General features: G+C 41.2%; 1 protein-coding gene across 1 annotated transcript in view; it reads right to left on the reverse strand.

The window, feature by feature from the left end:
- Window positions 1-1,364: 1,364 nt before the first annotated feature.
- The window catches only part of IGSF5 (immunoglobulin superfamily member 5), a 33,509-nt gene continuing 7,914 nt past the window's right edge, over window positions 1,365-26,959 (reverse strand). The window contains exons 3-9 of the mRNA XM_052795104.1: window positions 23,907-24,227; window positions 22,559-22,867; window positions 16,713-16,844; window positions 16,198-16,222; window positions 13,018-13,130; window positions 11,096-11,172; window positions 1,365-2,136 (exon numbers count right to left, since the gene is read on the reverse strand). Coding sequence (XP_052651064.1) covers window positions 2,068-2,136; window positions 11,096-11,172; window positions 13,018-13,130; window positions 16,198-16,222; window positions 16,713-16,844; window positions 22,559-22,867; window positions 23,907-24,227 — 1,046 coding nt within the window. The 3' untranslated portion in view covers window positions 1,365-2,067. The remainder of the gene's footprint in view (window positions 2,137-11,095; window positions 11,173-13,017; window positions 13,131-16,197; window positions 16,223-16,712; window positions 16,845-22,558; window positions 22,868-23,906; window positions 24,228-26,959) is intronic.

Consider the following 26,959-nt stretch of genomic DNA (forward strand, 5'->3'; position numbering starts at 1 on the left):
GAGCATGTGTCCTCTTGCCCATGGCCTCAACACAACAATGTTTTTGATTAATGTGGAAGGATATAGATTAATTGGAGAAAAGGTTTTCTTCAGTTCTAGGTTGACTGCTTTAGTATGATACCAAATAATATCAAAGCTAAGCTTGAAATCAAGGGCTTTGAGATAAACAACACAGTATAGTTTGATTCCTTTTCAAAATACATTCTAACGAATCAACTTTTTTTGCTGGGAAACTACTGCCTCCATGCAGTTTTCATTTTTGTACTGCAGGATTACTTTTCTGACAACCAGAAGGCTTGCTAACCATGCACGTGCACAGAAAGCCAAAGGTCCATGGTTTTTATACCCGACTCACAGGCTGGTGTTACCCTGGGCCTCTCTCTCTCATGCAATGGACATTCCTCTAATAAAGAGGATTTTTGCTTGTGTTTAGGTTGCTTTAAGCTACAGTAGCAACGGGGAGATGTCAGCAATAGCAATACTTGTATCAGAATAAGGTAGATATTTCTTTCAGTGCATGGTTATTTTGAGGAAAAAACCCAGCTATTCCACAATGTAAATTGCTTATATTTTCTCTGTATAACACTATAGCTATTTACATACCATGCTGTTGGTACAATTGCATTCGATGGGAATGCATTTCAAAGCTCTTCCTTAACCAAACAAGACAGAAAGATGGTCAGAATTTGAAACAGCTTTGTATACAATGGCACATGGCAGACCGTGAATTGGTCTCAGCACTTGTTCTGACAGACTGACTGAAAATACAACTAGCAGTGCAAAAATCTGTCACAATTTAATGAGATGCCAAATGCTAAACATGCAAAACAACTTTTTCCTGAGATCAGGTTTCAAATTTCTTATTTTTGTTGCACAGATTATCACTGTAAGTAATTCTATGTGGTGGCTTCTTTCAGCACTTAAAGAGCACCTGCATTGGTTCATACAAAAGATTAACATGCAAAACACTGAATAATTCAGAATGCTTTGAGTGGGTAGAAAGATAAGTACACTGAAAATAACTTGTTTTTTCTGGATGACGTTTGCCTTTTTGTAAAAAACTAATAAGCTTGAACTTTTTATTATGAAATACAAAACTTCAGACAAAACATTTCAGCTAGAAATCATAATTTTTAGATTGGGAATGTACATACAGGGTCCATATGCCAGATCTGCTCTACTGACAAGGCTGCCTACCTAAAGTGCATTTCCCATGGTCATTATCAACTCTATCCCTGATGAAATGACAGGGCCCAGCATGAATGCCAGCAGCCACCCTGTGCTGTGACCCAAGTCATTTGGCTGCCAAACATGGCCCACAAGTAGAACAGAGACATAAAGCATTCAAGCAACAACTCTAAATGTCAGGAGTTTCAAATCCACATTTTTCAGCTTAAGATTTTTGCATTTCAATCAAAATAGGATTTTTTTGGCATGCGGGTGATTGATTGTTTTTTATTTAAAACTGGAACATCAGATTTAATACAAATAGCTTTAACAAAAAAATGTATTGAAATGAAACAAATTAATTAATTAGTTTTGTTAGAAATTTTGAAACAGCCCTCATGAAAACTTCCCTTGGTTTTATTACAGAACAGAAATTAAAATATATTGTTGATCTATAAGCCCAAGATGATCAGCTGTACATAAAGTACATTAAAAAAGCAGTAGATATTGTATTAACCATTATTATTATTAACCCGTTCTTCTGAACTAATATATCTCTTGCAGTTCCAGTCCCTGATCTTGCTGTGGATAACCTAACATTTCTGTCTGATAGGAGTTTTGCTGATTCCCTTGGGATCCAAAGCATGGATTCTTGTTCTTGTAAAGTCACATCAGATTCATTGTCTCTCAAGTTAAGGCTGTCATTTATGTCCATTATTTTGCTGAGATATCATATGCTACATTATAAAGGTTGCAATTTTATTTCATTACATGAGGGGAAAAAAGAAAAATAACTTATAGCTTAAACTGAGAGAACTGGTGTTAACCTTTCTGTGTTGCAGGAAGCCATCCAAATGTGCAAAATGCAACTGATAGAGAAATTTCCTGGAGAAGTACATCCTAAACAAGTGTCACATTTCTAATTTTCTTTGGGCTGATCAGATAATCGATACGTCTTTGAGGTCGCACCTATGGGAGAATAAAAGCAGTTATAGAACTAAAAGAAATCCTAGAAAAGCAGTCCCGCAAAGGTCCTCAGGAGTTTACCTGCCAAACCCTCACCCCAAAGCATCATACCAAAATGCAATCTATCATCAGCAACCCACTCAAAATCTAAATACAAAGGAAAGGATGAACAGCAGAACAAAAAAAACCTTCACATCCAACACACTGATGGCAGTTCTGGGAATTCATTAACTGGTCTTATGCTACCTGAGAACTTCTTGTGGACTCTGCAGTCTGTATTCTTTTAAGCAAAACACAATGTTGGGCGTTTCTCCTCTGGTTCTCTTAAAGAAACTACCTGTTAAACTGTAAGAAAAACTTAATATCTGACATATTGTTTTCCAAATAATACATTAGAAATTACTACAATAAGCATGGCAGTATTTCATGTATCTGAAAGACCACTCTCAACATCTCAGTGTTTATTCAAAGCAGGCTTTTTTTTAAAGTTCCCATGACTGGCATGATTCCACTTCCACCAACTGCAGCCTGTTTTCAAACTGACCCCAGTGGGATCAGTGCAGGGCAAATGCACAGCAGTTTTGAAACCTCTATCCTCATTTGAAATCAGTGCAGTGGATTTCCAGTCCTAATTACTTACGCACTTTTACAAAATATCATTGCAGAGGAAAAGACAAAGAAAAATTCATTCTCAAATGCATCCAAGAAACATACACTTTGGATATTTACATATGGTAGTGAGACCTCACATAGATAATTACAAAGTAGCTCTAAGGAATGAAAATTTCTTCTGAAGTTATAAACATGCCTCTTCACAGAGATTCCTAAATGAAACACTACAGTTGAATGGTTTGCTGCAGCCAGCCCCTGTGTTGGTTTTATCTACCTCCAGGTAGATGCTATCTGCTGGCTACTGTTCCTTGCAAATTCCCTGCCACAGGGTCTCAGGCCCTTGGAAATTAATGGAAATGTCACTGTTCTTCCCAGTGGAATTTTTTATCAAGCCAAAGCTGGTTCCTAACTATGGACCAATCTTCTTGTGGTTTGTTTCTGGAACATTAGTCATATACAGTCTGTATTGCCTTGGTATTCTTCCAGTATTAAACATCTTAAATAATGCATTGGTACATATACATTATTGAGTAAGCCATAGAAGAAAATGTTAGATAACAAATGTGGACAACATGTCTCTGGTATTTAATGAGTCCCAGCACCTCAAGAAAAACCATGGGATAAATATAACTATCCTAGAAACATTTCACAAGACAGCTGCCTTCTGTTTTACACACAACTCTCTTCCCGTGCCCCCCCCCTTTTTTTTTTGTTGCTAGAACATACTGCTGTTTTCTAAATTTACCCTTCTTTACTGTTTATTTCTGCAGAGAGGAGAGGCGCTCTGGGAAGTAACAGGATTGCCTGTCTCTGCTTAAGAGACCTTTTCCAAGATCTCTCTGCTGCACTTAATTCCTTGCAGTTCAGCCCAAAGACCTTTATTGGTGCTCAACAGAGACATCACTCATTCATTTCTACAGCACATCAGAAGTTTCCTCTGGTCTGTGTTATGCTGGAGACTAATATAGATGAGATTTGCTCTATTTATGGCAGAACAGTTATTAGGTATTTCCTGATTGATCAATTACAGGTCTGTTATGGCAGGCTTTCTTACTAGGACAGGAGTTTTGAGAAGCTCTCTACTACTGCTCCCCCCCAAAATAACAAATTTACAAGTAGAATGGAAAAAAAAACATCTGAAAAAAGCTGAAGGCAAGTGTTATGTTTGTGGAAAGCAAGTATTCTCAGATACTGTGGACCGTCCTTTGAATATAAAGTATACTGAACTAGTTAGCATACTGAGTAACCAGAAAACTTCAGAGGGGGTCCAAAAGCACCTCATTGAACACTGTCTCTGAAACTTCCTGAAATATGTCATCATTTGAATGCCATGTTTAGCAAAATACTGGAGTGGGAATACTTCCCAGAACGTGTTGCACAAAAATACTGTATTACACCCAGATTTACTAAAGGAAAAAAGATATTAATCAGAAAGTTCATCAAGTAATGTTGTTGAAAGAGGCAGTGTTTATGGCCATTAGTTGGCAATAGTACAGAAGATTTTGGTTTGCATGTGATTTTGAATAGGGGGGAGTCAGAGGACTTGCACGAGCTGGATTCTTCCTTGACAGCACTGGGGAAAATGTAACCCAAGCATGCCTCTTTTGCTTTAAAAACCTCATCTGCAAGCATGAGCCATCCAGCCCCTGTCTTGTCATGCCATTTCTCCTCACCACCAAAGGAGGAACTGAGCAGCAAGTTTGCTCCTGGGGTGGGGACTGTGCCCATGATGGCTCGCCTCTGCCCAGCTGCACCTTTCATAGTCATTTGCTTTAGAGCAAATGTCCTGGGTTATTTGTATTTTACTCTCACTGTGCTCTGATATCAATTAATGAATAATTTCATGAATTTCAATCAACTCACGCTGTGTACTGGCCCATTTTCTGTGGAGCTTTCTCTGAAGTAGCACAGCCTCACTAATGTTGCAGTTCCCTGGATATAACTTCACTGAAATGGAGGCTGCTGTCTGCTGGTCAGTGACCTAAAACTCATTTTCTGATTCTGTGGAAGATCTCGTACAACACATTACAAATACAAAATGCAGAGGAGTAGGACCACAACAACCATTTCATATTTAGACCCTGATAGCCTACAGCAGCTAGAGCCTCTGCTTGGTTTTGATTTCAAAGTTGTTTCTTCTTCAGATTAATTCAGTGCTCTACTAGTCCTGTCAGCCCTAGTCTGAGAAAAAACGGTTTCATCATTCATTACATCCTACACATCGAAGGGAAAAAAGACAGCTCTAGTGGTTCACTGCACAGCCCAGCATTACAGGAGTGAGTTTCTAAGTCCCCTCTATCAGTAAGGATGCAATATCATCAGCATTTCTTTTACATAATTTGAAATCCCTTTGTACTGTCAGCTTGGCATCCAGTTAACAATAGATATTTGACAGTCACATGTTTCAAAGCCTGCCTGTTGACTTATCTGCCCTGGATGCCTTTTTATAGGGATTACTATAAAGAGAATATTATACTGGGAAAAGCTTTGCATAATTTGTTGGTTTGGTTGGGGAAAGAGATGCCCAAACCTTTCCAACTCTCCCAGCTCTTCAGCCAGACAAAAAGAGAGCTAGCAATACATGGATGAATCAGAAGGCGAAATGAGTGTGTGTATCAGCTGATTTCAGGGTTGAATCCTTCAGTGATGTTTTGAATACCGATCTTCAGTCAATGAAAGAAGGACTTTGCTATTACAAGCATGTTGTAGTCATTTCTGCAACCCATATGACATCAGCGATATGAATGATGAACACACATCTGGCATTATGAAACAGGGCTCTGATCTTTAAACTGATTTGACAGATGGCAGCTCCTCAGACACTGACGCTGTGGAAATGTGTGATAAACTGAAGGCTTTGCCTGCTATTAGCCAGCCAAAAAAATCCAAGTCTAACTGCATTAGAACAAATTGCTGAAATTAATGTGGTAGGAGTACTTCCAAATGTGTCTGTGTGCATCACACATTTGGCTAACTGTTAGAACAAAAAATCAGGGAAGCACAGCTTTCCGTTTCTGAAGGTTATTTTTCCCCCTGCCCTCAGTTTTTAATTCTTATTGCAAATTCACTTCATTTACAGGAAAACACCCGCCCCAAAGTTCTGGATACCCTCAAAATAATTCAGATACACTATTGTTTCAAATAGCAAACCAGTTCCATCAACTTGTCCTGCACTCAGCACATTTCCCTGTCCATCAATAGACATACAGCCTGGAAATTCCTTCTCATTTCTTTGTGAGTTAATCCCGCCCACATAACTTCACTCCTCCCCTTCTTCCACAGACGCTTGGGAAAATTACACTATAAACTGCACCTGCCTTTTCTATATCTGTATCATCAATATTTATTACTCTCTTAATCAAGATATGCTGACCAATGAATATCATAACATGACATACTCTATAGCACATTTCACCAGTAGGGGTAAAATTATTTTCTGTCATTGGTTTATATTTCTATTTTATTGACCTTTTAATTTGATTTTGATAGCTTAATTTTTCTTTTCAAACAATCCTCAGTCAGAGCAGTTATATACAGTGCAATAAATGGAGCTACAATTCATCATTCATTTCCTTCCCAGTATAAAACCACAACCACAACTAAATAATGTTTCCAGTTTATAGTGTCATTTGGAGTAGTTAAGAAGAAAAATAGATCCTTCCCCATTAACGGAGCCATGACTCACTCTGGATTGGAGAGGAAGAGTGTGGCTGTGGTGGCAAGTATAAGCATACTGTAGCTGTGCTGAAGTCAGCTGAATTACACCAGAGAGGAATCTGGCCCACTATAAATGAGCACTCACTCCCTCTTATGAAATGGTCTTCTGATTTATCATAGAGACATTTATGGCATATTAAATGGACTAATTATGAGGCTTGTGTAGGAGACTGTCCAGTCCTGCAGGATGCTGAGTCCTCAGAGCTCCTTTTGTACCAGTAGGACTTGAAAAAATGCAGTTCCTTGGAGGTGGCACTCAGGAGCTGGTAGAACTGGCCCTATGGCCCTTGTTCAAGCCAAAATCATCTGTGGGACTGCCCCAAAATCTGCTAGAGCCAAGGTAAGGGCTGATTGCACTTGGGTTTTGGAAGGAGCTCTGCAATGGGTCAGGACATGAGAAACAGCCCCTGAGATGGGACCTTGGTCCCTAACGCCCCTTTGGCCTGCAGCTCAGCCCTTGGACTAGGAGCAAGAATGACTCTCCTCCCATCGCTGACAGTAACAAAATATGCAATTAAACAGAAGCCTGTAATTCTACTCTCCATTTGACCTTTTCTTGGCTAATGTAATCAGAATGAAGACCTTCCAGCACCCCTGACTGATGCTCCTGGCCTCCTCTACCCGTGGCTGGTAATTTTTTCCTCAGCTCGATAATTTAGTTCAATATTCATCATTTTTTACATGTCTTGCACACCTTTTTTTTCCCCTTCTTCTTCGCTGAGGTATTACTTTTCCCTAAGATGATTTGCCAAATCTTTTGTTCATGTTGTGAATTGATCAGTGCAATTGCTGGGCAACATTTATCTTCTGTGAACATTTTGCATTACTTTCTGATTCAAAGAGTTTCAATGGACAATAGCTGACCTCAGTGATTTTCCTGTTGTCACCTTTTACAGTGAGACCCACCAGGTATTTCAGGCTTTGTATCTGGTTGGATCCATGGGCAAGGACTTCTGAGGAAACAAAACCTGTGATACAAAGTCTCCCTTAATCTCTCAAATAATTTAAAATTGTAACTTTTTACATATGGAACAGAAGGAATCAAATTTGAAGCTGATACCCTCAGAGATGCAGGGAGACTGCCTAATGCCTCTGACCTGTGCTGAAACTTTCCATCCAGTTTTCTCCTGGGAGTGGGAGGAATGGGCTGTGCAGCAGGTACGACCACCTCTGTCTAGTCAAAATGCTAACTTGAAAAATCTTCATTCACTGCGATTGCCCTGCTTTTCATCTTGTTCCCACATCCATGAGCTTCTTTTAATTTTAAAACTCTCTGTTTAAACTTTGCCCATATGGACCTATTTTCTAGCCTTGTTGCTGTGGTTAATCCTGATCCCATAAGGTGACAAGGAAGCCAATCACAGAAATCTTAACTTCTTTCACCTTGCAGAGGTAGAGAGACAAGGCTTTAGGTCTTCAGTCTCTGTGACTCTTTCCATCAGCAGATGGGCTCCTTGTTCCTTTCCCACCCGGCTCCTGAGGGAGGACTTAGGTTCTTCACTCCTTCTTCTTGATATCCATAGAAGTACTGCAAGGACGTTTGCTCATTTTTCTTGATTATCCAGGGAGAGAGAGGCAATTTGCTGGAGTTCACCCCTTTATGACCTCCTTCACTATGGAAAAAATTCTCTGGATAACTTCTATTCCTCCTGGGTTTTTAGCCCCTATTTCTCATTAGAAAGTCCCGAATAATAAAGATTAAAAACCTTTAGGAATGTTTCCTGTATCCAGGCAGGGAAAGCCAACTGAGAAATGCAACCTTCTGTGCTTAGAAAATGCAGTGGCAGGAAGGCAGGTGGTTTCTGAAGAAATGGTTTGATTCAGCACTAATCAGCAAACAGTTAATGGCTTGCCATATGACTTCTCCTACTTGACAAGAAATAAAATGAAAGAGCACCACAATGTTTATTATGCAATATATTGGCAACAGTGGTGATTGAACTTTATCAGAATGCATCCAGTAACACTTTTTGTCAGAAAACCTCTGTTATGTAGTTAACAGGGAAGGTTACGGATGTAAAAGAAAAACCTTTTTTTGTCTGGGAAATGTTTCACTATGTTTGTATGTAATGCCATAACTTTAAATCACAGACTGCAAATCCACAATTTAAGGTAAACCTTCATCAACCTTTATCAGCTCCTGCTTATACAAGATGGGACCATCACAATATACTGAGAAGACCTGTTCAAACTGAGAAAGAGTTTGTCTTCACAAACCATTTTTAGATTGCTAAATATTCCTCCAACATATGGAAAACAGTTATAAATAATTTCCACCTCTAGATTATCTCTTGATATTTTTCAAAAATGTGTGTGCATTTACTGATGCAGCTAGAAGCCACCATAACACACTTGTACCAAATATTGTCCAGGGACAACTGGTTTAACAGAAACAGTTCAACTTTATGCTGTGTGCCTGTGAGGGATTTAAATGTTTCCTTAGCCACTGGGCTGCAAGGGACCTCCTAGGCCATCTAATCTAGTATTTGACAGGGAGGACTGCACCCGCATTTATGTTTGTTTGAATCGGGATCATGAATCCAATGCTTGTGAATCCAGTCTCCTGATGGTCCCCACTCACAACACTATCATTCTCACTGTGGAGCTGTCTGAGAGCACCCAAACTGGATACCTGTCAGATGACACCAAATGGCTTAACGGCACCCCAGTGCACAACCAGTGCATATCAACCATTAATGAGCACCCAGTCACTAGGAAGTGGCTACAGCTAACTGAAGTTACTGCCTCCCCTTGAAATGTGTATAGGGTGGATACGAGGTCCTCAGCGCAAGCTCCTTTCTTCTCAGAGCAGACCGTAATGTGCCTCATGCCTTGTGCATGTAAACATAACCAGTGCCTTATAATCCTGTTCATAAGTGTATTGAACACTGTCTGAAACTGTTGCTCAGGGTTATAGATTCACACTGAACCCTCAGCTGTTTTGTACATGCTTTTCAGCTTTTCTTTAATAGTATTTTGTTTGACAAGTAATTAATGTCAAACATAATAACTACCAGCCACAAATACATCAGTATCATTGCTATTATTTTTACTGTTATTGTTTTGATCATTGTTTTAATCATTGATTGAGTACTTCCTAAATTACATTGTGCGCCAAAAGAACTAGACACACTCTGCTATGATTTATATGCAATGTCATCCCAAGACAGATTTCTGCATTGTACATGTTGAAACAGCTTTTCAAAAATAAATGAGTTATCACTGTGTTGAGGAGGGAACTTGGTACCACATCACTGCCACATTCCCAAGAGATTATTGGCAAAAACCATCATGGAGGTGCTAAATGTATTCTACAAATATATGGCATAAATTAAGATCCATGTTGCTGTTGTGCTAAAAGCTAAGAGAGCCCAGCACCACCCTTCAGAACGGAGGTAGCAGAGAACAGAACAAGTAGAGGAATAAACACTGAGCTCTACTTCTTTACATGTTAGCCACATGGAAAGGGGCAAAGCTCTAGGGTGGACTGGGTGTTAGCTCTGTGCTTTCCCTTCCGTCATTTACTGTTGAGATACCAAAGGTCTCTAAGATCAGTGTAAAGTTCCTGACTGAAGCAACTTCTGCAATGTGCAAGTGTAATTGGAAAATACAATCAAGAAATGATCCAGAGAAAATGTACATTTATTTACTGTATCATCTGCACTGGATTTTGTTTGCAAAGGAACCCCAAACCTCACCTACAACAGTGCCTCCACCTTACATCCACATCTCCTCCAGCCTGGCAACAGGGGGAGAACAACAAAGTCATTGCAGACCTCCACTTTGGCAAAGGCACCTATATAACAGCTGTCCAGAATTATTACATGCCCAGAGCATGCCCACATTATAATGGTTTAATGTATAATATACACAGAGGTGAATTCTCAAAAGCCAAGCCAGAGTTACTCCGGCTGGCAAGGCTGAAAGGATTAATTAATCGTAGTAATTGGGCTTGTGGAGAGAGATGACAAGACTTTTTAATCCCAGGAATGATGAAAAGACAATTGGCTTTACCTATGGGAAGTCTGTCCCAGCCAGGGCTATCTACCATGATGGCCAGCAGAAAGGCCTAGTTGACATTTGGAGGAGGAAAGATATCAAAAGCAATGGAAAGGAAAGAGCAGACACTGACAAATGCCTGTCAGAGTTCAAGGAGTGTCTGGATGATGTTCTTAGTCATATGGTTTAGTTTTAGGTAGTGCTGCAAGGAGCAGGGAGTTGGACTCGGTGATCCTTATGGGTCCCTTCCAACTTGAGATATTCTGTGATTCTATGAGGGGAAATCTGTGACATCGTAACTTTAGCCTGGGAGGTGGGGAGGAAGATGTAGCAGAGTGCTGAGGGGAAGATATGTGACAAAAGCTTTATTAGACATTTCTTCCAAATATCAGGAGTGGTTGTTTCTCCCTCACCTCCCCGCCCCCCCCTTCAAATCAACCTAAATCCAAGGCTAATACCCAGGGCACTTATCCTTATAAATCAAACATTCAGGAATGCTGAAGGGACATTCCACTTACCCAGTTACAGTTGTAATTGACTTATAAATGTCTACGTCCACCCAAAATCTATGTTTGGATGTAGTATGATACACACTGTGCGAAAAAAAAGGTCAAGATAACAGCATTACAATTACCTTTGGTACAGAACTGTTATGTAAATCTGCAGCAGGGACAGTGAACTTTGAAGACATTGGGGGAAGAGAGGAAATTCCTGTAACAAGAATATAAAAGATTACCATTATTCGGTGTCCACCATGGCGTGAACCACAAGCCATTCAGGCATACAGCTAAATATGATTTAATATTGTGAGCCAAACTCTAGCTAACTTGTTGGGCTAACATGGCAAGGTTTTTGTGATGGTGGGGAAGCTTGCAGGGGTGACTTCTGTGAGAAGACACCAGGAGCTGCCCCCATGTTGGACAAAGCCAGTTCCAGCCAGCTCCAGGATGGTCCTACTGCTGGCCAAAGCTGAGGCCATCAGCAACACTGGTGGCACCTCTGTGATAACATATTTAAGAAAGGGTAATAAATGCTGCACAGCAGGAGCTGGGAAAGAGGAGTGAGAATACATGAGAGAAACAACCCTGCAGACCCCCAGGTCAGTGAAGAAGGAGGGGGAGGAGATGCTCCAGGCGCTGGAGCAGAGATTCCCCTGCAGCCCATGGGGAAGACCATGGTGAGGCAGGCTGTCCCCCTGCAGCCCAGGGAGGTCTACAGCGGAGCAGATGTCCACCTGCAGCCCGGGGAAGACCCCACGCCAGAGCAGGTGTATATGCCCTGAGGGAAGATACAGCCTGTGGAGAGCCCACACTGGAGCAGGTTCCTGGCAGGAACTGTGACCACATGGGGGACCGACGCTGGAGCAGTCCATTCCTGAAGGAAAGGACCCATGCTTAAGCAGTTCTTGAAGAACTGCAGCCTGTGGGAAGGACCCACGCTGGAGCAAGGGAAGAGTGTGAGGAGGAACGAGCGGCAGACATGATGTGTTATGGACTGACCACAGCCCCCATTCCCCGTCCCCCTGCGCTGCTTGTGGGGGGAGGGTGGATGTTTTTAGTTTTGTTTTTCTTTCTCACTATCCTACTCTGTTATTAATTGGCAATAAATTAAATTAATCTTCCCCAAGTGGAGTCTGCTTTGCCTGTGACAGTAACTGGTGAGTGATCTCCCCATCCTTATCTTGACCCACAAGCTTTTCCATCTTATTTTCTTCCTGTCTTGTTGAGAAGGGGGAGCGATAGAGTGGCTTGGTGAGCACTTGGTGGCCAGCCAAGGTCAACCCAGCACACTAACAAATATGAAAGGAGCCCATCTAGGATCCAGTAGAATCAACTTGTCCAGGTTTTCCTTTTATTTTTTATAACTGCTACATTTTACGATAACACATGCTCTTGAAATCTTTTCACTGCACTTATTTCTTCACAATTTGTTAGAGAGAAAAGGATGTATGCCTGGATTATAGACTCTGCACAATAATTTTATGTCATTAAGTGTTTGATTAAACGTTTTGATAATAATGTGCTTATAAATGCAAGTGGTGGGTAACGATTTGGTGGAGATTTACATTTGCTGTTGAAGAGTCTTTGTGCTTAAGGACTAGAATTTATAATGCCTGAGTCATTTATCAGTAAAATCATAGTTCACTAACTGCCTTTTTTTCTTTCTTTCTTTTTTTTTTTTTGTTCCCTTCTGTTGGTGGTGGTGGATTTTTTTGTTTTTACAGACCAACTGCAAAATATTGCTTAAATTGACTATTGTATGGGAATCCAGTACTCCCACCTCTGGCCCCAGAAAATATTTGGAAGAACAAAGCATTTAAAAAAACAAACCCAGGACTAAAACTAAATTCAACTGCAAAGAACTTTTTGATGTTTTCTCAATACTTTTGAAGGAGCATACTCTAGAAAATCCAAGATGTTCTGAAGAGGTTCAGGCCAAGCACAAGTCCTTCACAAAGTATTGTGAAATCTTGTAATGTAATTGCTTGACATGTTGTCCAAAATGCCTATGTTGAGAAGCAGTTTGACAATATTTGATTCACCAGCTTAGACTCACTTGGGATTTGTTCTGTGTTCCACGGTTCCTCTGGAATGTATCCTTGATTTTCGCTACCATGCCTTTGCCTGTTTTCCAAATCACCATCTTTTTTCTTCTCAGCTGAAACTTTTCTAGAACAAAAAGGCCTGTCATTAGAACTTCATTATGATATGCGAATTCTTGGGTAGTAGGCTACAGAGAAAAAATTATATGTCTTACTTCTGAAAAAATAGGTGCAAAACATATCTGCACCTTCCAAGTAATTAGCTAGTACAAATCTTTTCCCATAGAAGTATTACCTGTGAAATTCTGTTTAGAAAGTTTCCATCAGCTGCATTATCAGAAAGCAGGAAAATAAAGTGAGCAATCTTCAAAGAGTGAAGACTCTGTTCCAGATCATAGGTTTTGTAGGAAATTAATTTTGATCTCTAATTCTGAATTACAGGATATTCAGTGGCCCAATAATGAAACACAAGCTAGGTCACTTATGGCAGCTCATAAATTTTGTGATTTGAGCCCCCCCAATTGCAAAAACAAAGCATGTTATCTCACATCACCACAATTATCTCCCAAGTGATTTGTCTGCACACTCCAAAGTTAATCTTTCATTTTGAAATTTTCTTTACAAGTAAGCGTAGCCAGAGTGAAGTTGACAGAAATCCCTCGGTTAAAGTTACACATCTCTGAATTTGCAGAACGGTGACCTGCGTAGCTGCACAGCGAGAAAAGACTGCCTTTTTACTCAAAACTCTTATGCTAGAAGAGATGCTACTATTCATTTGTTACTACCATGGACTCCTCTCCAGGATAGTCCCAGGTCCATCTTTGCCTAGGTTTCTGGTGTGGCAAGCACAAACTGATGGCTGGACTATGACAACCCAGGGATTTGTAAGGAAAGGGGGAAATATTCTTGGTTAGCAATATTTGTGGAAACTGCTGCATTTACTTTTATATGTTTAGGGAGAATTACTTTGCAGGCCCATAGATCTTCAGATGAGCATTACTGATGCACACGTAAATCTAACAAGTCAGCTATGACTACATGGGTTTTTTTAGGAGGTAAACAAGTTAGATACCACTAAGAAACCTGTCATGGTTCTAGAAGACAAGAGCAATTGTTTAGGAATACCACCTCAACATGTTACATGATACTGTACTGTCTATTTTATCTGATCCTTAGATCTCAACAAACTCAGTGTAGTAGCCAAATCAAAAGCAGCTACAAAAACGTGTGGGAAGTACAGCAAGATAGCCAGCCAAGTTAAAAATAAATGTGGGAAGCAAAGCAATATATCTTTGGTCTCACCACTTTGTTGCTACTACTACAACACAGCTTCCAAAATCTGGACAATCATCATTCTTTTTACTGCAGGTAGGTTCCCCCCCAAGAAAAAAACCACCTAACCTAAAAATCTGTATGTGATTGTAAGTAATTCCTGTGATTTCAGTGTCATTGTTTAGACATGCTAAAACTTTACAGAACTGTCAACACTGAGTTTCTAAGTCCAAGCTGAGCCACAGAGCCCGGACTCATCCCAGTGCTTAAGTTTTTGCTTAAGCGTTTGCTTAACTTTCAAAGTGTAAGCAACATTTATGAAGTCAGTACAACAACTCATGTTTAAAGTTAATGGGAAAATAGGAACTTTACTACTCAGATCTAAAACCACACATTCTGTCATGAAGATAGTAATGTTTTGCCCTATTCTGGACCTGTTCAGGCTGTCTGAAAGAAAGCACTGTGCAGACCCGCATAAGCAAGGTAGGGTCCTGGGAATGACACGGTCCTGGCCATACCAGTCCTCACTGCGGGGGCAGATGCCTCCCTGTGTGTTCAATTGATTTTGCCTTATAGGGTTGACCCTTGCGGAAAGCTTTTGGCAGAACCAAGTCAGAATCCAAGCAAAAAGGCTTTGTAGGACTTTATTCATAGCAAAACCTATATGCAAGTTGTACCTGCTTTTGGCCTCCTATTCCCTGCTGATTTACTCCTGCCCTATTAATATAGCTGCAGTTGGTAAAATGATCAATTTAGCATCATAAACTAAGAAATCACGTGGAATTTTACTGGTATGGCATGGCATAATTACCATCATCTCCTCAGGACACAGTAGTGTTTACCTATTTCCTTATTTTGTTTTGTATCAATAAAGTGCTCTATAAATGGAAATCTGCCAACAGACCTTCACAAAATTTCCCCACAAGAGGCCGTTAATGAAGCTAGGTGTTACTGAAGTGCAAGGCAACGCGGGGTAACGTTTTGTAAACTCATTAAGAGATGGGGAGTTAAAAGCCCCACAAGCGTAGGCAGAGTATGAATTTACAATGCTCCCTAGAAGCTTAGAAAAAATAACTCCAAATAACCTCACTGACGTTGCTGTCACAGCCGCAATGGCGCCAATAAACAGGATCTTAACGCTGATAACCATTAGCTCATGATTTCTAAGATTTTCCAACTCAATGCAGTAATGCACCAACAGCTTTGTACTCAAGTCCATCAGATAATCACTTCATTAAGTGTCGACACCCATCACCGGGGCAGCTTTATTTATTCATTTAATTTTTATCAGTCTAACGCTAACGAACCTTAAAAGCGCCGGGGAGGCCGTCTAATTTGCCTGCCAATCTATCCCAATTAGCTTGCGGCAAGGCTCCTCGCCGGAAGGTCCGGGACCCCCCCCGGCCGCGGCAGCCCCAGCAGCGCTGCTGGGCTCGCAGTGACCTCCTGTGGCGGAGCGGGCAATCGCCCGGCACGCTGCAGGCAGCCAGCCTGGTGCAGGCAGGGCACCGACCCTGCCTTCTCCGGGGGCTATAGCCAATTTTTAAGGGTTTGCTTTGCCCGTCAGCTTCAGTAGGAGTCTATCTGCAGTTTGTAATGTCTGTGCTTGCTGAATCAGAGAGGTAGCCTTTGCAGGGTTTTGATTCTTTTCACCTAATTTATTGTGGGAATGGAGTTCGCAACCTGCTGCGAGCTGCGGCCCTGGCTTTTCGCCCCTAAGGTCAGTCCCCTTTCCTGCGCACTGCCTCCCCCTCCTCTGCTGTGTGCACAGAAATGGTCAAGGTCACACAGAAGGCAGCACCCAAGCATCCTGGGAGTGCTGGGCCATGGGGCATGGGAATGGGCACATCCCTCTCACCACCCTGCAGCAGCCCAAAAGTGTTTAGTTAAAAGGAAAAATTATCCCACCTCATCCAGCTTACCTTATTTCATTTTGATACGTAGATCCTGGGGGGGGGGGGGGGGGGGGGAGAGGAAGAGAGAGAAAAAAAAAAGGGAATGTGTTTAAAATGCAGGAAAGTAAAATGTGACCTACTAGAGAGCTCCTCTTGGAGCATACACTATGTTCCAGCTACCACAGGGGCATCTCTCTTCTGTTACAAAACTGTGCAATATCCCTGTAGAACAGCTTACACAGAAATTGGAAATTAGGCACACAGCACTGAAGGTATACTTCAACAAAGAACCTCAGCATAGGAACTAAACGTCATTGAAAGTTAACATACTCCTGAAAAACACTACCCCCTTGTAGTTAATGTGAATGGCAAAACTAATGGGTCACTGATTACTTTGGAACCAATTTATAGAAGAAACAGCAAGATCTCACACTTCTGCTTGCAGGTCTTTGCACTACACTAGAGCTGACATAACTAGGAGATTTTATATCTAACTTAAAATATTTTTTTAATGTATAGACCGGTTATGAAGGTCCACTTACCTTTCTTCTTTAGGCAGCAGCAGCGTACAACAACCACAATAATAATGATCAGAAGAATAATACCAACAAGTGAAAGCACGACTGCAAGTACAATGACCCATGTGCTTCTGCTCTCTTCACTGTAATAATTTTCTGTTAAATTAAATGGAGAAACATTGTACTATCAGAGCCTCAAAACATCCTTTTTAGAATATTTACCTTTTCTGTGAGAAGTTATTAACTGCTTGTTGATTATTTAGCAAGGATCCTGTGTTTTCCAAATGACACTCTGTATTTATGGATGGTGCCCTAGAATTTAAGATGTTTCCAAATGCAAATTCTTTATTGCAATTGTAACTTTTCCCACTGCCACTTCTCTTCTGAAAAACACAGGGTTGCAATCTTCCAACCTAAACTTTATTTCATAGATATGCTGGGCCTTCCAGCATCCTTTGGAGACATTTGGGGTTGGGAGAGGGGTTAAGATTCAATTTAGATGTCTATATTGCACATATTAAGCATCTCGCCTAGCTGCTCTTGTCAGTGGAGAGAACATAGGTATTTTGGGTTACAATTCATTTGGCCAAATGTGTATGTGCCCCTTTCGATAAGATGAACAACTCTGAAGAATGTCCGTTTCTCCCCACGGACCACAGCAATAGTCTTAGGTGACTACTACAGAAGGAGATCGAGCCTGTAGGTATGATTTTCTGATTAACTCCATCTTGGGATTTCTTTCACCGATTTCAGCAGGTCTTTGATTTTGGGACATACTTGGTAGGGCATCTGTTATCCACTTAAAGAGCAGCAAAGAGCAAAACCTGTAAAGAGTAGCACCATTTTGGCATATGCAGCTACTAACCCATCTTCTCCACCAGCATTCTCACAACATTAACTTACTCCTTTGTCTTTGCTGTAATCTACAGAGTTAAATGAGGTGATTTAAAGATAATTCAGTGCCTTGCTGAAATCGGTTGCTATGACCAAACAGTTTTCCTACAAAGCTCCCACGTGCACAGAATTTTAAAAATACCTCATATTTCTTACATAGCTGGATGCACAAGGAAGATGTCAGTTCTGATTTTCACATCATCCTGCCCTTTGGTTTTGACCAAGTATTTCAGAAGCACCTCTGATTTGGCTACCCTTTGAAAAGCAGCCCCCAAATAATTTTGAGAGTTCTTTAGAAACTTTAGATTCCAATCCAAATTACAGGTGTGAGACACATCCAAACTTGACAAAACACATTCTGTCGCACTGGGTTTATGATTGTCATTTCCTCATTAGAGGTTCCAGTTAACACCTGCATGGCCACATTTAGCTGACAGCCTCTGGAAAAGGTACCGCAGCAATGAAGGTGATTGGTAGCTGCACAGTGTCAGGGCTATTCCCCTGATGTGTGAACCACAGTATCTGCTGGTTTACCTATGGCAGGGAATAAAGTAAATCCTTTCTATCTACAAATTTGCCTGGGTATATGTTTGGGGTGTGGAGGTTTCAGACTGCAAAGATACAAGACCAGAGCCTCCTACAAAGCTTGAACCTCTTTTAGGAGTCTGCATTTTCCAAAGCTCAGGTCATTATGATTAAGCAATTTGTTCCAGTCTTCTCTAATCCTAATGCTCAATTGGCATGTTTTGAATTTCTTCTGACTGTTAGAGAAAACAAGCACTCAGTAACCTGCAAACTAGTAGTTAATTCTGTAGGCTGTAATCAGTTGTGATTACAATTGATGATGAACTTGTTCGTAATATTTTTTATCTAGAAGTACTGCAACAAATATTTATATTTTATCATATTTTTTTCCATAAAGCATGCCACAGGGATTTCAAGATGCCTAAAATATGAAGACAGCTATTTAGCTATAGGGGAAAGCTTAACCTTAGTGTGAAGGGAGGAGCTAAACACACCTGCACTGGCCCATACCTCCAGGCTGGCTGCCACACCAAGGTATTTCACTCCCTGTCAGGTTCAGGTTACATGCCAAAACAGAATCTACTGAGTTGAAGCAAGAACAGGGTACAACACAAACACTCCCGGCACTTCAGCATTGTAGTTTTGCCCCAGTTTTGGAGGATCCAGAAAGAAACTGGAGCTGGGACCAGCAGGTATGAATGCAGGAGCTGCCAGCTCAACACGCAAGTAGGGGTGCAGAGGGGCACTAAGGCATGAGGGCATTAAACCCCTTTTAGCCCTGTTAGTAAATCCACACCAAGTTACATGAGGTGCTTAGTATGGACAAAGCCACTTCCTCATTCCACAGGGCCCATCCTCTGCCGCTATCCAGACCTCTGGCTCCTCCCAAAGCTGCCCAAAAATTTACTTGGGCTAAGTATCTGCAGAAAAGGGGATTTTCCCTGGCACATGCTGGTGACCAAGGAGAAATGAGAGACCAGAAAAAGCTGCACATTGCTTCTTGGACACCTTGGAGCTTTCTGGCTAACTTAAAAAGCAAAGGAGGATCAGGCTCATGGCAGATTCCCTGTCTTCGTCTTCTGCAGGTCAAAGACGACATGAAGTCAACACTGAAGCCAAAGAGAGTCTGGGCCCAGCTAATGGACTCTGCCATGGACCCCATTTCCCAATAACAGCTCTGTGAATGCATTGGCTGGGATAACTCCATAGGAGTTCCCAAATTTGGTGCTCAGCCAAACACCACTGTAAGTGAGGTAACTCTGGAGGAGGAGTGACTGACATAAAAATGCATCACCTTGTATGGAAAGGTCTGAGATTAAGACTGATCTAGAGGTGCAGGAGGGTAGGACATTCATTGACCAGGGGATGGCTGGCTGAAGAGGGCTCAGATTTTTGGTTGCAGTTCTTGTGAATGGACAGGTATTGCTTGTGAGGAACATGGAGGAATTTGATTCCACAAGCTTTTAAGTGAAAGCTAAACTGATATTACAGTAGTTTTGGGAAGGACTCCTTAAATGTTTGAAGCTAGTCGTATTCTTTCCTGAGACCAGCAAGCTAAGGCTGCGTCTGTATAAGAAAAGTCAGACAAGCTCTGAGATTTCAAGTGTGATATATACATTATATATCTTCCTCTGTCATAAATGCCATGTCTTTATTTCATTCTAATAATTGAAAGACTTCATATTCTCGCATCCCGACAAATTTTTCCAAAGAGAAATGAATGATGGTCCTGTACAATCACTAATTATACACTAACTGTGCTTCATGACATCTGTTTTTCTCCTCTTCTGATTTACAATGAGTAGCTATGGAAACTGAGGGTGGATACCTCTGTACAAATGAGTAGGCAGAGGAATTTATTAATTTCCTCAGGATAGTTCTATTTTGCTTAGTCAGTAATTAGGATCAATGTGACTACAAAAAAGTCATATTAAGAATGGTGAAATGACCTTTTTCAACTGCATTACAAAGCAAGTATCTCTGAAAAAGGCTTGCTAATAATGACTTATACTTAAAATAAAAGGCGCAGTTACTCAACCTCCTCAGTTAATATGTCGAAGCTTCTATACCAAACCCCTCATCAATCCACTATAAGTGTGCTGTGTTCACCCATTACAGAAGAATCATTTCACCAAGAAAAGCTGTCAGCATCATTACAGAAGTTCGCAATGCTCAGCACATCATAAAAAGAAACATAGATTTGAGGCCCTACTCTGTACAGAAAACAGCTGGGGATGCATAGTCCCACTGCAAAAAACTCCATATAATCTACGCATTTCCCGTACCGCAGGATAAGGCTAATAAAAGGGATGTCACTGTAGGGTGGACTGTGTCACCATAGGAGACAGTGTGCCTATACCCAGTGTGCTGGTTTTGGCTGGGCTAGACTTAATTTTCTTCACAGTAGATAGTATGGGGCTATGTTTTGGATTTGCAGTGAAAACAGTGTTGATCATTCAGGGATGTTTTAGTTATTACTGAGCAGTGCTTACCCAGAGTCAAGGCCTTTTCTGCTTCTCACCCCACCCCACCAGTGAGTAGGCTGGGGGTGCCCAAAAAATTGGGAGGGGACACAGCTGGGACAGCTGACCCCAACTGACCAAAGGGATATTCCAGACCATATGATGTCATGCTCAGCATATAAAGCTGGGGGAAGAAGAAGGAAGGGGGGAACGTTTGGAGTGATGGCGTTTGTCTTCCCAAATAACTAGTACACGTGATGGAGCCCTGCTTTCCTGGGGATGGCTTAACACCTGCCTGCCAATTGGAAGTAGTGAATGAATTCCTTGTTTTGCTTTGCTTGCATGCATGGTTTTTGGTTTACCTATTAAACTGTCTTTATCTCAACCACAAGTTTTCTCACTTTTACTCTTCCAATTGTCTCCCCCATCCCGCTGCCAGGGGAGTGAGCGAGCAGCTGGGTGGTGCTTAGTTGCCAGATGGGGTTAAATCACGATGCCCAGTAACCTCAGCTCCCTGCCATGCAACTAGTGCTTCAAGTTTAGTTTGCCTTGAGACTCCTCTACCTGACAGCTGAGATATTTGGCTAGTCTCAACAGAGAAATGCTCCTAAAGACGGTTTGGTATTGTCTCCCTCATCCGAATTAAACACTGCTAACCCACAGGGAGACACTTCTTCTTACTTGCTCTTATTGTGTTATGGTTTGGAAAAGAAAAACATTTTTCATAGCATTCTGTTAGATTGTGAGGCAGATCTGTAGTGATAGTCCCACTTGCTTTGTTCTACACTGGCAGCACAGACCAGATAAAAATCACCTTTTCCTGATGAGCCTCCTAGTACTGTAAATGTGTTAAATTACAGAATTTTATTTTCATAGCATGTCAGTGAGGCCAAAGACCAGCAGCATTACAGAAAATGCTGCTAACCTTAGCAAAAATATTTAAGGTTATCAAAGGTCTTGCTAACTGTTTTTGAGAGATTTGCCCAACATCCATACTTGGATTAAAGTGACCTTGAATTTCCTTAAATAAAAGGCAATAAAAAGCAACTAAATGCACCATCCAAAGAATTCCACATATGTTGCTGCAGGACATTTTTTACCTTCCTCTAAGATGTGAAAGGCACCATGCCAGGAAGAGGAAAGCAGGCCCAATGGGTCTGTGATCTAAGTAGACTTTGGGATAAGGCCCATGAATATGTAGTTTCTCTTGATGACCTAATTCTTCTTCTGTAATGGGTGAATATATCACGTACAAAGACTTTCTTACAGCAGATTGGTGATAGGTATACACTATAGAAGTTCCTACATATAAATGCTACCATCTGCAATTAGGTGCCAGCCTCAGTGCAGCCCTGGGAATGTTACCACCATACTACAACAGCTGCATCACATCTGGTCACTGCTCATGTGCAGAACTTTCTATTTGCACCTGAAGTGCTAGTACAGAATCTATTTGGGGTTGTGTGCAGAAACTGGGAGTAAAATCCACGGGTTTTTTCCAAGTCAGTGGTAAAACTGGTATTGAATATTATGGAGAACAATTTCACCTGAGGGTGTGGCTTTGAGTAAATGAGGTCTAACAAATTATGTTAATACGGCAGGCATGGACTAATCAAGGATATATAAGATCTAAATTCAATAGATGTTTACTTGGTCAAGGAGGAAAGGCTGGTTTTCTTAGCAGTGAATCCATAGTAGGAGTCAGTGGCAGATGTACTGCTTTTTTTTGTCTTGCTCAATCCTAAATTGGACTTTGTGGTTCATTTGTGGTACCAGTCCTCTCACAGATGTGAATTTAACCCTACCTATGTATCAGGTTGTGACTACTGGGTCTTAATTTTATCACCTTTGCACATCTCATAGTATTCCATTTGCAAGTAAAAGACTTTTCAAAATAAAAGCAAAACAAAACAAAAATCACAGTTCTGAGTATAGGCAGTACAGTACAGGTACTACAGTATAGGCAAAGTACAACAAATATTCACTTACCTAGAGCAGAGTTGACAAAAATAACAGTTACAGTTGCATTCTGAGGGTTAGGGAGTGCTCCTATGTCAGCTAAACAAGTCAAAATCTCAGTGTCCGTCGGAGTCAAAGTTAGGATGCTCAGGGCATTGTGGAGGCCATTAGATCCTTGACTGTGCTGGGTAACATACCTCGACTTATCAATGAAAGAGTCATTTGTCATCCAGGTAATGTCTGGAGCTGGAGCCCATCCTAAGGCTTCACAAACAATTTCAATTGTTTTGTTCTCTTTTACTGTTAAGGTGCTATTTTTGATGAATAAAGATCCATTAACTGTAGGAGGGAAAAGATGTTTTGTTCCTTCAGAATATTTGGCTGCATTGGTTTCCTGCTGATAGTTTCAAATCTTATCTTGCTACCGAGAAATAGCTATGCCTTGAGATATGAAGTCAAAAACAATCATTATTAACACAGATATACCATATGCATGATATAAACATGCAGATATTGCAACTTCACGGACACATTGTCCATTATGTCTAAAGCACAAGTCTCAGCTTTCGGTAACTTTCCAATAAAAAGCAGGAAATTATACTTTTTAGCCATCCTGATATATTTCCAGCTGAAGGACAACATAATGAAATAACAGTGTTTCTAAGTTTTAAGTATGCTTGGGTTTTATCAGGAAAGGTTTACGGGTACATGATGAGATGTTCTCATTGCCTGAAGCACCTCTTTGACAAATGGCTAGTGTCTGGTGGTTAGATCTTGCTTTACTGGCTGCACTCTGTCACTACTGATGCTTAGAGAGGAGGAAGAGGTCTCATATACAGGGGCTTGATATGCAGGAACTTTTTATTCCTTGGAAATGGTAGATTGCAGCAGCAATCATATGAAGAGTATCACCTTGTGTTTCAAGGGCTTTACTTCTACATGCCATTAAATCAAACTTAAATAAGCTGGATAAGGACTGATTTCTGAGTCAGAAAGCAGGAGGGAGATCTGCCCTAAAGACAGCAGAAGGTTCGTGTACAAAGATGTTCATAGGGGTAATCCATACTGTTTCTAGCCAAAAGATAATTTTTGACTGAATGCTGGTGGGCCTGATATAGCCTTCAGGCACTTTAATGCAACCCAATAAAGAATAAGAGAAGGAAAGGAAAAAACAAGGGCAGTTATAACCTTTGTTAATGGCACTCTGAATGTGACTCTGAAACCTGCTTTGACAGTAAAATTAAGACAAGGAGGACAGGAGGCAAAGGATGGTAAATGAGAGCATGTAGTCCTTCACAGGGATAATTTGAGCAATTCATCCGAGTATTCCTTTAAGTGCAGTGTAATAAAATAGCTTTCTATTGGTGGCTATACGCACCTTGAACAGAAAGAAACGCAAAGCTATTCTCACTATGTTGCTGAGTACTGCATTCAATTTTTCCAGAGTCACTCAGCTGGGTGTTGTGGATGATCAGCTCTGAGGTAAATGCATTGCTACTGGTATAATTCTGAGAGGTGAAGCGGTCTGATGTTTCAACAGCTCCTTGAGAATTGATGACAGTGAGGACAGGATTTCCATTGGACAGCCAAATGAGAATTACCCATCCTACCGACACAGTGCAATTAAACCGGGCTTCTGAACCAGCAAGGACTGTTGCATTAGCAGGGCCATTTATAATAGAGTAACAAAAGCCAAGACCTGGAAGGAAGAAAAAAACACAGTCTGTAAATACATATACAACACCACCACCAAAGGTCTTTGACTTAATTTTTACTGCCAGCAATTTAAGGCTAAAAAGCCAGACACCCTGGTTCAAATAGTATTATCCACTAGGAGCACTGGGATATTAAGCACTTAGTCACGTGTCAGGAAAGGCTGTTGATTCAGCTGAGCTGGCACTTCACCTCTGAGGGTCATCAGAGTACCTGAGACTTTTAGGAAAAGATTCTTGTCTCATTTTCTATAATGTCTGTCAGTAAGTTGCTAAAGATATATATGGTGAACTGAAATTTCAACTGAGTAATGTTAATCCCACAGCAGTAAGCAGTGGTAAAATGCTACGTTGTTATAATGGATCCCCAAGCCAATCATTACAAACGCAAGTACATACTTGTATAGTTTAAAAGATCTTAACCAGGTCAGAGATGGAGATGTACAATCTAATCTTTCAGCTCCAGCTTAGATTAAATGGTTTTCTTTAAAGATGCATTTGCTTTTTTTGCCTCTCCTCCTCCCACTCCAAAATCACCTGTCTCTATTCAGTGATTCACTAAAAAGCTGACTTATCATTTTGCTGAAAGAAAGAAGTTCCACTTTTAAATAGGAAAGTACATGAGTTCTCTAGATTTTAAATAAATAAAGGAGTATGTAACTGGTCCCTTTTCCATACCTCGGATTGCCACTGATTTTTTGCAGCCCCAGCGTATATCCTTCTATGCTCCTTCTCCCATTCATCTGCCTCTTCCCTTATTTCTCATGCATGCATCACAAACATACTTATCCACCTTCTCAGGCTTTCTGTAAACCAAAGCTGCTGTTATTCGTGAGTTTTTCTTCCTTAAGAGGTAGTATGAATTTTGGCTACTATTTTCCAGAACTGAAAGCTCCTTTCTAAGGAAGCCATTTCGTTTTCCTTTCCTCCTCAACAGATCCAGGGCCTCCCATTGCCCTCAGAGGAATGAAGGTGCAGCTGTTGCCCAGGCAGATGGTGGATCCCTTGCCTGTGGGAAGGCAGAAGCACTTGTTTCTACCACGCAGAAAGTGAAGGAAGAACGAAGGCAGGGACCCTCTTTTTCAAAGCAGCAGCTGTGACTTCAGTCCCTGAAATAGCCAGGGGAAATGGTGCCGTTTTGAAGGTGGGCAAATCTTAAAGCATTGCTCAGAGAGAGAACATCATATACCCTAGTCTTCATGAGGGTCAAACCTTCACACTGTAAGAACATCCCAGACTATTTGGTTGGTGTCTTAGGGAGCAGGACTTGAGAGAGCAGCTTACCAATGTCTTTCCCATATTGGGGAGCCCAAAATGGTAGGCTCTCATAAGCCAGTCACTTTACTAAGTCACTGCCACCCACAGCCCTGCTGGCTGCAGGTGGAGTGGAGGAGGAGGGAGAGGACTGCCACGGCAGGCTCTGCTGTCGCCGAGGTTCATCCCAGGGGCCTGCCCGTGCTCTGCATGCATCCCACTGGGCACAGCTCTTCCTCATCCCCCACAGCTGCTACCGTCTCTTCACCTGCCTCTAAGCTCAGATCTGTTCCCTTTTGGCCTAGTGCTCACCTGCACTTCGCTGTGACAGTTGTTCTTTGATGGGGGCATTGAAAGGTTTCGGTGGCAAGGGACCTCAGGCAATCTTCTAGCCCAAACCTCTGCTCCAAGCAGAGCTAACTTCACAGTTAGGCCATTTGCACAGGGCCTTGTCAAGTCAAATTTTGAATATCTCCAAGGATGGAGATTTCACAAGGTCCCTGCAGACCAAGCAGTCCTGCCAGTGAGATCTACCTCACCAGTGAGTTTTTCATCACTTACTGGGAAACATTCATGCTGAGGAAGCACCAAGACTGCCAGTGCTACCCCTAACGATTCAGGCTGTAGTCTGCATAATTACAGCAATTAGATACTACAGTCCATAGCAGTCTAATTAAAACCCCGTGTCTGCAAATTTGGCCTGAGAATAAGTGTTCAATTATTTTCAGGAGAAAGCAAGTCTGAAATGGCCATTACTCCCTTGCTAAGAGTATTCAGGACAATGAAGTGATTTTTAACGGTTTCATTCAACACAGGTTTTGTACATTTTAGGTAGTTTATTCATTAATGGGTTAATTATAAATTATTGAAAAATTCATTTTTCATTCAATCAATAGCTGGCGTGAGTAAGGGAGAATATGCTGTATTGTTTCACACAAAAGAGATGTTTGATAGTTGTACAAATGGAACCAGAGCCCAATCTCAGTTACGCTGTTGCAACCAGAGCCTCGGTGAATGCACGTAGGGCATAGGGTCTGTAATCTCATCGCTCCAATGTCAATATCATTTTCTAATTCCCAGTTCACATTTAATCTTAGGCAGTGTATATCTAAGCAGGTTTGTGCCAAGAATTGTTCTTTAATATAAATAGCTCCTCTCTTTCCTCCCACTAGCCTCATGTATTTACAGACAAGAGCTTTTTCATTCTTTGTTTTGCAGGATTATACAAACCTAGCTCTCCCTGGTTCTTTGTATGATTGACTCTGAGTTCTCTCATGTTTACAAAAACCTTTACAAAAATTTTCCACCTTCCTGGGTTATGTTATCTCTGCCATGCACCTCATTCTCCAAAGTATATCTGCGTGTGAGCAATAAAACATTAAATGAAAAGCAAACTTCACTTCCACTTATAGTTAATAAAGCCAGATAAGATACAGTAAAACATATTTCTGTTCAACTTAGATGG

Source organism: Harpia harpyja, chromosome 8 (genome assembly GCF_026419915.1).
Source record: "Harpia harpyja isolate bHarHar1 chromosome 8, bHarHar1 primary haplotype, whole genome shotgun sequence".
In the NCBI taxonomy this organism is placed as follows: Eukaryota; Metazoa; Chordata; class Aves; order Accipitriformes; family Accipitridae; genus Harpia; species Harpia harpyja.